General features: G+C 38.5%; 1 protein-coding gene across 1 annotated transcript in view; it reads right to left on the reverse strand.

The window, feature by feature from the left end:
• rock1 (Rho-associated, coiled-coil containing protein kinase 1) overlaps positions 1-14,978 on the reverse strand; it is a 77,871-nt gene extending 62,893 nt beyond the window's left edge. Inside the window, exon 1 of the mRNA XM_020932026.2 lies at positions 14,150-14,978. Coding sequence (XP_020787685.1) covers positions 14,150-14,242 — 93 coding nt within the window. The 5' untranslated portion in view covers positions 14,243-14,978. The remainder of the gene's footprint in view (positions 1-14,149) is intronic.
• Positions 14,979-15,847: the final 869 nt, after the last annotated feature.

Below are 15,847 nucleotides of genomic sequence, written 5' to 3' on the forward strand. Positions count from 1 at the left end.
CTCTTACAATATTTTCACGATATACATCTTACGATAGGATATTTATTGAGATAATTTGTGGAGGCCAAACGGCTAAAACTGTTCATATGCTACTTTTTCCTCTTAAAATGCCTTGACAAGACTTTATCCAAAGAACTAAGACTTAAAAGTGTTAGAAACTGTTATTTCTTCATGTAGTCTACACTGAAATGGAGCAAAGGATCATGGTCTATGTCAGGGGTGGGCAAACTGCGGCGCGGGGGCCATATGCGGCCCTTTAATCTTTTTAATCCAGCCCGGCAAACTTGAATAATAATAATAATTTTGAGTGTTTTAAATGTCATTTCAATAAATAGTAAATACTGTGGGACATGAAAGATTTAGTTGTACACCTTTGTAATGATTTTCAATTATGGGACATTTCAATAACATGGGATATTTTTTTCTCTTATGAGGTGGATTACCAAACAACTCAATCCATCTGCTTCTGGTCTGGCCCTTCCTTCACATTTTAGAACCCCACGAGTTAAAAAGTTTGCCCACCCCTGGTCTATGTAGTTCCCTCTGTCCATAGATCTTCATTTAAGTAAAGAGACTTGTAATTCGATATATTGTGATGGTCCACGCTATTACTGTGAGGTTTTTGACGATACGATACCGCGATATTTCGGTTATTGTTACATCCCTGGTATTTTAGTGGTTATATTGTGCAGCCCCAAACTGAGACTAGCAAATAGATGTTTGGAGTAAATACTAGTATGCCCCAGGTAAGTATGGCACTGAAGCAACGCTCGCTCCTCACCCTAAACAATAGTGATGTAATTAGCTTGCCATAACACCCATCCCACATCATCTTCTCAGCTAAAACATCACCAAAAGACAGTCAGGATAGAATACTGCCGTGTATTTGGATTATTTCAGCTCTTAAATTAAATACATCTCTGCTGAATTTGAGGTAACAGAGCATGTTGAGCTTTGGAGATGTAGACAAACTAATAAAAATAGTTAGTCAAATGTGCGAGAATGAAACAAAACGTAACTCCAGGTATGTTTGTGATGAGGTAACTACATTCTAACATACTTAAAAGCTCAGAATTTTGCATAATATAGGATGTTTAACTTGCTGTGTCCAATAGCTCGAGCAAATCCTCAAAAAAATCAACACTGCTGAGGCGAACGGATAGTGAGAATAGAACACAGCTGTGACATGCTGTTACAAAACGCCAAGAAATGAAGAAATAATTGAACTCAAATGGTCTTTTTTGCCGTTTCTGATTTAAAGCCAGCCCTCAACTATAAACAACAGCATAGATGGGCACCTTCAGAAGCACCAAGCCCTTCTATTACACCCTGTGGCATTCTGTTTGTCTAAATGAGTGTTTAGAAGCAGCACAATGAGTGGGGAGGGGGCGGCGCATCCAGATAAGGAGCCCTTTTTTCCAGGCAGGGTTTATTTAGGGCTGGAGATAAGAATACAGGGCTAAACACCAGGAGAGGGACAAATGTCAGCATCCCACCAAACGCTAACACAGTCGACACAGTTAAGGTTCAGTGTAAAGTGGCAAATATTACAGTGTTTTATTGTTTTGTGTTATAAAGTAGTTTCCTCATCACACACAGACCTGGAGTTGTGTTTTGTTTCATTCACACATGTTAAACACAGAAACCCTGCAAAATTAGGCCGATTTCTTCTCTCAAACAGAAAACACTCTCTTCTCACTCTCTTTATGATGCCATATTCCCACATACAGGAAGTGCTCCACTGGGTTTTTAAACTCCAAAAAGCTTCACTAGAATCATTCAGATGATTTCAGTCCTAGAATTACCAATCTGTACTGAACTAAAGGTAAAAAAAAATCCATGTACCATTCAATCATTGTTTTTTTTTTTTTCAAAAATAAGAAAACAAAAAAACAACTATTTTCTTCATTATTTGTCTCCAAAATCAAAATGAAAAACAGATAACAATTCCTGTTTCCATGACTTAAACTGCGATGCCGGACTTTCGCGCCGTATACACACTGAACTAGGACTAAACCGGTCTCAGTCCCGGTCTCAGTCCCGGTCTCAGTCCCGGTCTCAGTCCCGGTCTCAGTCCCGGTCTCAGTCCCGGTCTCAGTCCCGGTCTCAGTCCCGGTCTCAGTCCCGGTCTCAGTCCCGGTCTCAGTCCCAATCACCCGACAGCAGGCGCACCTCCAGGCCCGTCTGGACACTCAGTCCTGGTGTAGTCCTGGTTCAGTCCTGGTTCAGTCCTGGTTCAGTCCTGGTTCAGTCCTGGTTCAGTTCTGGTGTAGTCCTGGTTCAGTCCTGGTTCAGTGCTGGTTTAGTCCTAGTGTAGTCCTATTTTAGTCCTGGTTCAGTCCAGTTTTAGTCCTGGTTCAGTCCTGGTTCAGTCCAGTTTTAGTCCTGGTTCAGTCCAGTTTTAGTCCTGGTTCAGTCCAGTTTGGTTCAGTCCAGTTTTAGTCCAGTTTAGTCCTGTTCAGTCCAGTCCAGTTTTAGTCCTGGTTCAGTCCAGTTTTAGTCCTGGTTCAGTCCAGTTTTAGTCCAGTTTTAGTCCTGGTTCAGTCCAGTTTTAGTCCTGGTTCAGTCCAGCATCGCAGTTTAAGTTGGGGCCGTTATCCCTTTTTTTCATTATTCATTTAAACATGAAATCGAAAACTGAAAAAACAATGTTATCCTTTTTTTCATTTTGGTTTTGGAGACAAATAATGAAGAAGAAGAAAATCTTTGTTTTTTTCATTTTCTTCTTTTTGGTTTTATTTTGAAAAAACAATGAACAAATGATACACGGATTGTAAAAGGAGCTGTTAACTTAAACTGTTGCTTCATGACATCACAAGGTGGAACTGAGCATGTTGATCTTAGAAAACGTAGACAGACTAATAAAGCAGGATTACTCAAACAAGTGTGAATGAAACAAAACACGACTCCAGGTCTGTTTAGGTAAGGTTAGGTAAAAACATTCTAACATATCTTAAAGCTCAAGAGCGTCATTTTTGCGTAATAAGGGACTTTTAACCACTTTTAACAACAGAAAATATAGTTAATTGCAGTTAGGAATGTCACAATATCATATTATAGTTGGTACTATAGATGTACTAGAGCAATGGGGAATTTTTGTAGTTGTTTGAAAGTTAAATTGACAAACAGCCAAGAATAATTTTAGCTTCCCAACAAGCAATTCAGTCCTTTTTTCAGAAATTATATTAAAGTGAAAAAAATTTATTCTGCCACATTATAGGTCAACCACGATTTATTTTATAATTACTATACAAATATTATTCTAGTACGTTTTGGTGGGTTTATAGTCAGATTAAAATAATAATCCAGAATACATTTAAACTACACCAGATGGCCTTTCTGTAGTCGCCTCCAGCTGTACACACTCGCTGGAAAAGAGGAGGCAGAGCGAGTTTCGACCTGTGCACCCTTTGGATTTTGGGCATATGCTTAAAGGCCCGATGTCAGGTTATTTTTTGATCTATGTTGTTATGAAAAAAAAAAAAAAAAACATACCTGGAGTTGTGTATTCCTGAGTATTTTCTCAAACTAAAACACTCTGTTCCACCTTGTGATGTCAAGTGGTAATACAGGAAGTGCTCCACTGTGTTTTTAAACTCCAGGCACCTTCACTAGAATCATTTTGATTATTTCAGCCCTTAATTTGCCAATCTCTGCTGAATTTAAGGTAAAGTGTAGCTGTTAACTTGAAAACTACCACATCATGACATCACAATGGTGGAACAGAAGACAGACTAAAAGGTGATGTAACAATATCCAAATCGCTAAATACGATATTTTCACAATATACATCTCATGCTTCAGTTATAATCTAAAGAATTAAGATTTAAAAGTGTTTATTACTGTTATTTCTTTGTGTAATCTGCCCAGAAACTGAGCAAAGGATCATGGTCTATGTAGTTCCCTCTATTTTTTTTAGCTATTGCTGCACCATAACTATTAATTTAAGCAAAAAAAGTTGTAATCTGATATATTGTGATGTTCCACGATATTATTCAGACTTTTGACGATACAATATCATGATATTTTGGTTATTGTTACATCCATGCAGTCTAATAAACAAAGATTACACAAACACAACTCCAGATCTGTTTTTGAGGAGGTAAACCACATACAAGCATGACTTAAAGTTCACAAGAGTAAATTTTGTTGTAATATAGGACTTTTAAGTTGCTGTGCCAATAGCTCAAACACTCAAATACTCCAAAAAAAAATCAGGACTGGTGAGGCAAATGGACCTGGCCTTGTGCTGTTACTCCAATGCCAATTTGGACTAAGAACTGACTCTATCCATCATTTCAAAACGGTCCCACGTAGCAGTTTTAGATCTTTGATAACAACAGCGCCTTCAACTATTCCGGCACCCGTGGGAACCCCCTTTTGCCACTTTGGGAAAACACAACAGCTCCACAGAGAAGCGAGGAAATAGCGACGCAGGTTCAGAAGTCAGGTTGGGGTACGGGGCAGTAAAAGGCCCGCATTGTGCATTCTGATGGAGCCGATTACTCATAGGCAAACATTTCAGCCGCTTTCCCCAGTTAAATGTCCCGATTCAGGGCTCTTGAGAAACACGAGTCCTCAGTCCACATAATTTTGGTTTATGGGGAGAGAGTTTGTCCACACCCAGCTACCTCAGCAGCCCTGCCTTGCCTGGTCCTGTTCCTCTGCCTCTCTTAGCTCACTTCTCTCTGGGTAAATCCGCAGAGAGCAGGCGGGAGAGGGGAGATTTCACCGCTCTTAAAGCTGCGCTGTGTAACTTTTCTGCTGGAGGGTCCGTCAAATACTTTTCTCCATGATAACAGTATGGCTTTAAACCTTTCTATCTTCACGGAGAACAAATCAGGCCAAGTTACAGGTCAGATCTGTGGAGAGGCGACCCTGCACAGTCACAATGTCTGTTTTTCTAAGTATTTTTGAGCTGGAAAACCACTTGTAACTGATGAATAAATATAAAGCAGAACAGAAAGCAGAACAGTTTTACGTCATATTGTGGAACATTCCAGACAGAGCAATGACATCTCCATAGAAACAAGGAGGTGACGAACTCCCAACCAAAAAGTTACATAGTGTACCTTTAAAGTAATCACTTTTTTGTTCATTATATTGATTGATTACTACGGTTGGGTATCATTAAGAAGTTGTGGATATGATACATACATAGGCCACAATATGATACATATCTTGATACAGTGAACTTCCGATTCAATACAATATATTTTAAATTGATTCAATAAAAAAATAAAGGCTAAATCATGGCTGTGATACTAAAAGTCTTTGCTAAACCACTTCTTGTGCAATGAAACACAAACAATGTAATCCTCAAAACAGTGAAAATGTCAAATGTGTCGAATAAATGAGTTTCTTTTCTCTAAACAAGCAACAAAACTGCACCATCTAGTGCCTCCGCTCAATTTCATTTCTCTCCAGCGACTAGGTCAAGAATCAAAATACAACAGACGATTCGCAAAAACCCTGGAAGTGCGAGTTCGGGCACCAGCCAATCAGAGAAGAGCCAGACATTCAGTGTTGGTAACGATTTCCAAGATCGAGGATTTAAAGCCGGAACAAAGAGAATGTTTGGTGAATTTTATCAAGGGGAAAGACGTTATTGTCCTTCTTCCTACGGGAGTTGGGAAAAGCTTAATATACCAGCTATCCCCGTTAGCGGCGCATTACATACATCACGACCAAATAGCAGTGATTGGTTAAATGACAAAAAGTACCCGCCTACGGTTCAGACGGTTTCCACAAGTGAAAAGCGGCTGATAAATCAGACTACAAAACTGTAGCGCTGTAACAAAATAATTTTGTAAAATATACCAAAAAATACTCTTGGCGATATATCAATACAGCAGCCCATGATAGCAATACTGTATCATCACATTAAACGATACGATATATATATAGATATTTTGATATTTTTACACACCCCTATTAATTACACATTTCCTATTTAATTTGATTTGGTCTTATGAAGTAATAATGGCAATATTAGCCGTCTGAACTCCAAACCACATTATTTTACTTGAAAGAGGACTGGTTGTAGATATGGGCCTGTCACAATAATTTATTTAGAAGAAAGAAATATATAAGAAAACGTAGATGATAAACTATAATATTGAAACTAATTTATGCCACTGACAAAATATCTCTACCTGGGTTGTCCCCAAAACTATTCTAAATGTACAATAGTTACAAAAACACAAAGTGCACAAACTAAAAAAACAGCAGAATTATCACTTCAATAGTTAGTTTGTATCTGTAATGAGCCATAGAAGTTATTTATTCAACCCTACAGAGTTCAGAACTGATCATAGTACAGAAAAATACCAAAAAGTTCCTCGCTAGTACAAAGAAGTCTCTGACTTATATATTATAATATATAACATATAATGAACATATAAGTTGAAGTTGATAGTCCATAGGGATGCAACAATAACCGAAATATCGTGATATCGTATCGTCAAAGTTCTCAAAATAATGTCGTGGACCATCACAATATATTGAATTACAAATGTCTTTACTTAAATTAAGAGTTATGGTGCAGCAAAAGAAAAAGACAGAGGGAACTACATAGACCATGATCCTTTGCTCCATTTCAGTGCAGACTATAAGAAGAAATAACAGTTCTAAGCACTAAGACTTAGTTCTTTGGATTAAGTCTTGTCAAGGCATTTTAAGAGGAAAAAGTAGCATATTAACAGTTTTGTTTGTTAGCCTCCACAAAATATCGCAATAAATATCGTACCGTGAGATGTATATCGTGAAAATATCATACAGAGATTTGGATATTGTTACATCCCTAATCATGAGCACTAATAGTGAGCCTCCCCGTCATATCGTGAGTTTTCCCATGATATCACAATAAATATCATACCATGAGGGTCATACCGTGACAATATCGTATCATGAGACTTGAATATCGATATACCCCTAATAGTCAGCAATTCATTTTTTCATATTCATAGTTGATAGTCAAGCAACTGTACAGAGACTTTTTGAATACATCAAACATTCAAATATGATGACTGAAGGCTTTTAAGAATACCCCAGCCTTATCAAAACACAACTATGATTCATTTTCAATTTTCATTTCCTTAAACTTCAAAGATGCATTGTGTAACTTCTTTTTTCCTTTTGGCGATGTTATTGCTTTGTGGAATGTTTCACAGCATGGCATTAAACCTTTCTATCTTCACAGACACAGCTGATTTTTATAGACTTCTCAGTTAAAAGACCTGTTAATAACTGACAAATAAAAATGACAGACTCTCAATAAATATTTGATTAATTGCACAGCCCTATTGTACTGTCCAAAGTTAACCTGCTGAACAATAGCCTTATTTATCGCAATCATAAAATATTACTAATAAACAACTGCAGATTAGATAAAGGATTCAGCTCCTGTGATATAGAAAAGCTTTAAAATAGCCCATATTACGCAATTTCTTAATCTGATCTGATGTTATTATGTCATTTCCTCATCACAAACAAACCAGAAGTCATGTTTTGTGTCATTCGCACATAATTAATGCACAAACCCTTAGGCTGCGTTCTCCGCTCCACTTTGTGATGTCATGTAGTAATACAGGAAGTGCTCCATTGTTTTTAAGTTCCATACGCCGTCACTAGAATCATTTTGATGATTTCAGCGGCGGAATTTCCCATCTCTGCTGAACAAAAGGTAAATGATAGCCGTCAACCTGAAAACTCGCCCGTCATAACATCACAATTTGGAACAGAGAATTCGGAGCTGGGAGGATGTAGACAGACTAATAATAAACAAGTGTGAATGAAACTAAACTAAGGGTATGTTTATGATGAGGAAACAACATTACAACATGGCTTAAAGCTCACAAGAGACGATTTTTTCTAATATACGACCTTTGATTTATTTTAAAACTATTCAGAAACAGTTCATTTTTGTTCAGTGAATGTGATTTTAGCATAAATAACTCAGCAAATCAGTGTCAAGTTTCAATTCTAGTTTTAGTATCTGTTAGTCCCTGATTTCCGACTTTTTAAGTACCGAAAAGGGACAAGCAGCAAAGTCCCAGCATGTCAAACTACACAAGAGGTTATTTGATTAGCGTGGAATTTTATTAAGAAGTGGGCGGGGCTTGCTTGAGGGTGGCAGTGCGTGTAGCGGGCAGCAGAAGGCCTCCATTCAGAGATGAGGAGGGCTGGCAGAGGCCGGGGGGGCGAGGGGAACAACGCCCCACTGTGTCCCCGCTGGTAAAACTGCACCATGTGAGCTCTTTAAGGTGAGCTTAATTGGCCCTTTCTGCAACAGGACGGGAGAATGAGCTGCCATGTTTGTTTGTTGTTTTTTAGTGTGCGTGTTTTTCTTTTTTTTATGTCCTGTATTACGCAAAACTGACTCTTGTGCGCTTTGAGTCATGTTATAATGCCTCATCAAAAACAGATCAGTAGTAGTGTTCCGTTTCATTCATACATGTTTGAGTAACTCTTTTAACCTAGTCTTGCTACATCTCCAAAGCTCAAATGTGGGGCACTTCCTGTATTACCGAATGACATCACAAAGTGGAACAGTGTGTTTACTGTTTGAGAGAAGAGCTCAGCCTAAATGTGCAGGGTGTGTGTGTTAAACATGAGTGAATGAAACAAAACTCCAGGTCTGTTTTTGATGAGGAAACATTACAACAGATCAGAAAATAGCATGATATGGATAGATGCATCACGAATTTCAGACTTCCGGTCATCCCATAATGCATACTGGGAAGGATTTTCCAAAAAAGTGAGCATCAAACCGCCATGTTTGTTTTCCCAGAGGGATGCGTCTATTGACAAAGTCAGTCTTTTCTAGTCTTTTGATCCATATCACTTTTGTTTCTGGTTCTGATATTGTCATATTTTAGTTTTGGGATTTGGACATTGTAATTGTGTGATTGTTGGATGTCCTAACAGCGGAAAACGGCTCGAGAAATTTGAGAAAAATCCTTCCCAGTATGCATTGGGCATTGACCGGAAGTCCGAAATTCGTGATGCATGTATTAGGAATGCAAAATTGTGGTGCGCAGAACAACAGCACCATTGAAATTACAAAAAAAATCCTCCAAAATAGGGCTGGATATCATTAAGAAGTTGATACGGTGTACTTTCTATTCTATAAAATTTGATATATATTTCAAATCAATTCAATACGGCTCATAATAAAGGCTAAATCATATATAATAAGTCTGTGTTAAATAACTATCTGTGCAAAATTCATATGAAGTACAGCATTTCTTTGAATTATCAAAGGGATGAGCATGTCAAATGTGTTGCCTTTTATTCTTTCTCTATTCAAGCCCCAGAATAGTAGTGCTCTTAGAAAATAATTTAGTAAAATATATAAAAATAAATCTTTGCAACATACCAATACAACAGCCCACAATAGAGTATATCATCAAATTAAATACAATATATTGTAGGGATGTAACAATAACCGAAATATCGTGATATCGTATTATCAAAGTTCTCACAATAATATCGTGGACCATCACAATATATCGAATTACAAGTCTCTTTGATTAAATTAAGAGTTATGGTGCAGCAATAGTAAAAAAGACAGAACTACATAGACCATCATCCTTTGCTCCATTTCAGTGGAGACTACATGAAGAAATAACAGTTCTAAGCACTTTTAAGTATTAGTTTTTTTGATTAAGTCTTGTCAAGGCATTTTAAGAGGAAAAAGTAGCACATTAACAGTTTTAGTCTCCATAAAATATCGGAATAAACATCGTACCCCATCGTACCCCACCATATCGTGAGCTTTCCCACGATATCGTAATAAATACCGTATACCGTGAGGTTTATACCATGACGATATCGTTTTGTGAGACTTGGATATCGTTACACCCCTAATATTGATATTTGGATATTTTTGCACACCCCATGCCCTCCATAATCAAATATTAGCAGTCACTCAAGTCCAATCTGGCCAAAATATTCAAGATTTTTTAATGTGTTTTTCTAAAGAGAGAGCACTAGACAAGGCTATATACACAAACGCACCAACGTTAAGAGGGCGGGTAGAGTTTAGGGACGAGACCTTTCCAAAACATACAACGTCAATGTGGAAAGATGATGAGAGGATTTCTTTGCTACAACAGCATTATTCATTCATAGGTGAAAAAGAGAACTCTACTACAACTACTATAAAATTAAAAGAAGTAATACTTACAAATACAATGTGAGTTAATAATGCAACTGAAAACTAAGATTTCAATTTTAAATTCCATAAACATGACCAATGTGTCCCCAGATACACAGAAGATATGTTCAAATCAAATATAGCTTTTACTGATAACAACTGTCATGCTGATTTACTTTTAAGTGCAAAAACATTGAACATGATGACCACGCTGTTTATGTTATACTTTGGTTCTCAAGGCGATTGTCCAATCAGAAAGCAGAATGAGTCTCACATCAATCTCTCAGTTTGGGTTGCCAGTTTCAATGTTGAAATCAAGTTGGTTTAAATCTAAAACGAGTCTCTGTTCTGCATCATCACACTGCATTACTAAAAATAACGTTTGTATGAAAAAACAAGTCAAATAATAGTTCAATCATGGCTAAAACCACAGCTGCTAACTTGTGAGCTTGGACTTATATTTTGTTTCATTCACACATTTGAGTAACCCTTTATTATTAGTCTGTCTACATTTCCAAAGATGTAAAGTAAAGTAAAGTAAAAATTGGAAATTACAGAGCTGAAATGATCCAAATGAATGTGGTAAAGGTGCAGAGTTCCTGTATTACCACATGACATCACACGCTGGAACAGTTAGTTATCAGTTTGAAAGAAGAACTGTGACACAAAGAGCAGGGTTTGTGTGTTAAACATGTGTGAATGAAACAAAACAACTCTGGGTCTGTTTGTGACGAGGAAACAGCTTTATAACAGATCAGAAACTAGCGTAATATGGGCCCTTTAAACAAGTCCATAAAAGGCTTGTATTCTCCCGGCAGCAATAGAATAAGGACTGTGTTGTGAAATTTGCATCCAATGACCAAACAGACACTTGCACCAGCCCAACCACTTCAGTCAAGGGGGATGACAATGACACAGCGAATGCTAAACAGGAAGTGGAACCATTGTTGTCAGATTTTATGAATGGGAACTCCTCACATTCCCCAAGATGACTAAAATAAACTTAACACAGCTGGATGTGCAGATTTTCTTGAGAGAATTTTTTTATGCCACACTACAGTTTTCACTAGTAAAACTGCTTGTCATTATTGCACTTGTGTGAGAAACAAAAGCAGAGTGGTTGATTTTTTCAAGTGATTTTTTAAAATAATGAAGTACAAATTTATGCAAGGAACTAACTGAGTCATTGTTGTGACAACCAATTATTTTATTTTTGGTATCACTGGCACTTGTCAAATGGTACACTGTGCACATTTCTGCAGGCGGTTTTTCACCTGCATGATGATTCCATGGAAATAAAAAATTAAAACACTACTTTGTAACATTCTCCAATGGATATGGGTATGTTTTATGCCATACTGTGGAGGATTATGGCCAAAGGTACCAAAATTCCATGGAAACAAGCAGGCAGCAGTCAGGTTTGTGGAGTTGCAAGCTTGTTCACAGTGAGGACACGTGTTTTTCCTGTGCAATAAAAACACCGCTTTTCTTTTGTGGCTAAAATGTTACATACTGTGGCTTTACGCTAACCACTGGCCTCACTTCTTAGTACAGAAGAAACCTATATTTAGAGTCTAGAAAAGCACTTTAAGGTATCAAACATCAGTAATTTTTTCAGTAATTAAAAATGTAGACCTATAGCCTAAATCATTAATCTGACACAATAAACTCCTGACTACATACAGACTACATTATAGCACTAGGCTAATAGCGTTATTTTATTAAATCTCTGCTTTACATAATTTTAAAATGTTTTTGTTCTGAGGCACAGATATCAAAATTAAATCAAACCATGCCATGTATCGAAATTTGAATCAAATTGTGACAAAATAGAATCTTCCCACCCCCAGTGAGGACTCTTCATGTGGATCACTTGTCCGGATGCTTCACTGCGGTGCCAAAGACACACCAAGTGCAAAATGACTGTGGAAAACACTAGGCTACTGTCACCCAAGCCGAAATAAACAAACAGAAGCAGAAGCCACCATCATCACTGGCATCCTGCAGTCGTGAGTCAGTTCTGGGATTGCCGCTGGTAACCCGGGCAGCGGAGCACGTGGAAGGAAGTGCTCACCTGCATTTTCCCACACATAAAAAGTCATTACAGCGTCGTGAGCCACCACCAGGAAGCAGCCAGGGCCAACTGCAGCCGACAGGTGAACTCGGGCAGGTTACGACAGGCGCCCCTCCACCCCCCTCCTCTCCCCACGCACCTACACATCAGACGGAGCAGACAAAACAATACAAACGCCAAGCAAACAGGAAGCAGGGACAGCGACAGGTACCAAGTCGGACCGAGAAGGCAGCAGCACCACAAAAAATATGGATGGCATTTTGTTGTTACTAATAATTGTACTTTTTATAACTAGTGAAATAATTATCAGCAACTAAAGGATTATATATTGAATAGGAAACATTTAAAGTATTAGCAAACAATTGTACATTGCATTTATCTGATATTAATTATAGGTTCTCATATCATCTCACAGCATAGATGGTAGTAGTTTCTTCAGTTGAGTAAGGCCATTATAAAGTCATTGGTTTAGATTTTACAATAGAAATCATAGCATTATCGTTATGTTTTTTTGATTAAAACAGTCCAAGACATCAGCATTACAAAAAATAGGGATGGTTGGGTTTTTTTTTTGGTGTTTTTTTTACAGACTGTACTGATCCATTGCTTCTTAAACTTGAATACACACTCAAGTACTAAACGTTCTAAATCAAATTGTACTGGTGATTTTCAGATTTCTCATGAACATTATCTAAAAGGTTAATTCAAAAATGTTGAACCTGATCATCTCATCATCCATGACAAGACACTATAACTTTATATACAACAAAAATCTGAATTATAACAATATTCGCTATAGCTGCCTCCATCTCATTCAATGTTGCTAGTCTATAGAATATTAACGTCATCTGAAACCCAGCAACATCAAGAAATATACTTTAAAATTAATTTAAAGTTAATTTAATCTCTACAAGTTTAAAGTCAAAGTCAGAAAAGCTGTGAAATCAAGACAACAGAACAAACTGGGGACAAGACCGGACTGTAACTACAATTTCATAAGAGTCATCCAATGCTTTATGCTATGTGTGTTGAAATGAGAAGACTGAACCTCATGACTAACTAAATGGTGTATTGTACAATATTATAATCACGGTTAGTCTTTGCATGGATTTGTGTACCTTCTGATCAGGTAACTATAGTCGAATACTCATATTCAAATTTCATTTTGTATATTTTCCACTGAAAATAACTAACATAATAGAAGATATGCCGAAAATAGATGCTGTATGCAAAATAAAAAATAAAAAAGCCAATATCTGAGCATTTTCCTTTAAGAATTCCATGCTACTTCCGTTCACAGCACAAATGTCAGGCCAAAAGGTTACAATGGGAAAAGCCAAGTTTGACAGTCTTGACTTGTTTAGTATTTTCAAGTTGAACCGGTGGAGTGCTACAAATTCTTGCTCCAATTGCTTCAACAAAATATGCTCAATGACTCAATGTAAATAATGTTTTGTAGCTTTGTATAACAAGCGTCAACTAATTCATTACAACAAGATGCCAACAATGCACTTAATGGAAGTAGGTGCTTAATATTTCATAGATGAAGTAATAATTCAAATGTGAAGTAACTATTTTAGATACTCGTTATATTTTTGGTCAGTTTAAAGATATGGGTTTTGTAGATTAAACATTGTTTGCATGGTAGAATTTGAGTTGCAGGATTATACAGGAACTATCCCTTATATTGCAAGTTCAGAATTTGAAAGCTAAACGAGCATTGGCGCAGTCAAAACACGTACTGTTTACATGCAATCTAAAATATATTATACGATCAAATGATAGAAAAAGACAGCCAAACTCATATTAAACATAGCTGGAGACGTGTTCATTTCCATCATGTCTCTAAGAGCTAGTCTGACCCCGAATGGCTGCGACGCTAGCAACTTTAGCCTGTTAGCACCCCGCAAACTTACCAGGAGACAATCCGTGTTGATTTCCGACTTCGGGTCCTTCAGCATGGCATCGATTTTCTCAAACCGAGCCTCCATGGGTTCCGCATTAGACATTTTTACAGCTTAAATCAGTCCCGATGCTCGATTGTATGCAAAAACAGCTCTGGCGAGGCTAGCTTTACTTAGCAGCCTGCGGAAGCTAACCAAATGTTCCGTCTGCCTCCCAAGTTTGCGCTTCAAAGAAAATACATTGTTCTCCCCTTGTTTTCGCCAACAATAAAACGTTTAAGATTACGCTGGATGTACAAAAGCCACATGATCGGTGTCAAAATATATTTCTCCAAGTGTGATTGAGAACTTCACAGCCAAAAGATAAATGCGGCGACAGATTAGTCCGCAGGATGCCACAGGAGAAGAGCTTAAAATGCAGCAGCATCCAAACAAAAGACTATTAAAAGCTACACGGAAAGTCCAATCGGGAAGCGTCTTTGCAAAATTATATACAATCCAGCCCCGCTTCCAGATATGTCCCAAGTTTAGCTGAAGTAACGCGAGCGACGGTGACAGCTCAAAAGTAGAAGTGGCTGGAAAAAACTTCTGCTTCTGACAAATTCGTCTGTGAACGCGGCGTCGTCACAGCGTCAAAGTGCGGTACGTGCGCCGCGTCCCGAGCGCTGTCATCGCCTCGTCTACGCTTCCCCCAAAAAGATGCTCTTTCGTTCAGGCCAAAAAGTGATCAATAAGATCCTGAAGAGGGATGGTGTCCGAAAAAGAGCCGAGCAGACGATGCCTGATTTTCTCTTCGCGCAGCCTGGCCAACATGTCCGCCTTCCTGTTCAAACCCCACTCGAAAATGTCAGCCAGTGCGCATGCGTCGGTTCCCAGGCGCGTTGAGAAGCGCTGCTGGACTCAACAGTGTGTGTACTCCAACTGTCTGTGGACACCTACAAGTGTCTGTGGACTCCTACAACTGTCTGTGGACTACAGCTGTATGTGGTCTATAACTGTCTGTGGACTACAGCTGTATGTGGACTCCTATAACTGTCTGTGGACTCCTGTAACTGTATGTGGTCTATAACTGTCTGTGGACTACAACTGTCTATGGACTAGAACTGTCTGTGGACTCCTACAACTGTCTGTGGACTCCTACAACTGTCTGTGGACTACAACTGTCTGTGGACTACAACTGTCTGTGGACTACAACTGTCTATGGACTACAACTGTCTGTGGACTACAACTGTCTGTGGACTACAACTGTCTGTGGACTACAACTGTCTATGGACTACAACTGTCTGTGGACTCCTACAACTGCCAGTGGACTCCTACAACTGTCTGTGGACTACAGCTGTCAGTGAACTCCTACCACTGTCTGTGGACTACTGTCTGTGGACTACAGTGGAACTCCTACCACTGTCTGTGGACTCCTACAACTGTCTGTGGACTACAGCTGTCAGTGAACTCCTACCACTGTCTGTGGACTCCTACAACTCTCTGTGGAGTACAGCTGTATGTGGACTCCTATAACTGTCTATGGACTAGAACTGTCTGTGGATTCCTACAACTGTCTGTGGACTACACCTGCCTGTGGACTCCTACAACTGTCTGTGGACTCATTCAACTGTTTGTGGATTACAGTCTGTGGACTCCTACAACTGTCTGTGGACTACAACTGTCTGTGGATTACAGCTGTCTGTGGACTCCAACTGTGTGTGGACTACA

This window comes from Boleophthalmus pectinirostris, unplaced genomic scaffold, assembly GCF_026225935.1.
Source record: "Boleophthalmus pectinirostris isolate CB_2022bp ecotype Guang Dong unplaced genomic scaffold, ASM2622593v1 HiC_scaffold_16, whole genome shotgun sequence".
Taxonomy (NCBI): Eukaryota; Metazoa; Chordata; class Actinopteri; order Gobiiformes; family Gobiidae; genus Boleophthalmus; species Boleophthalmus pectinirostris.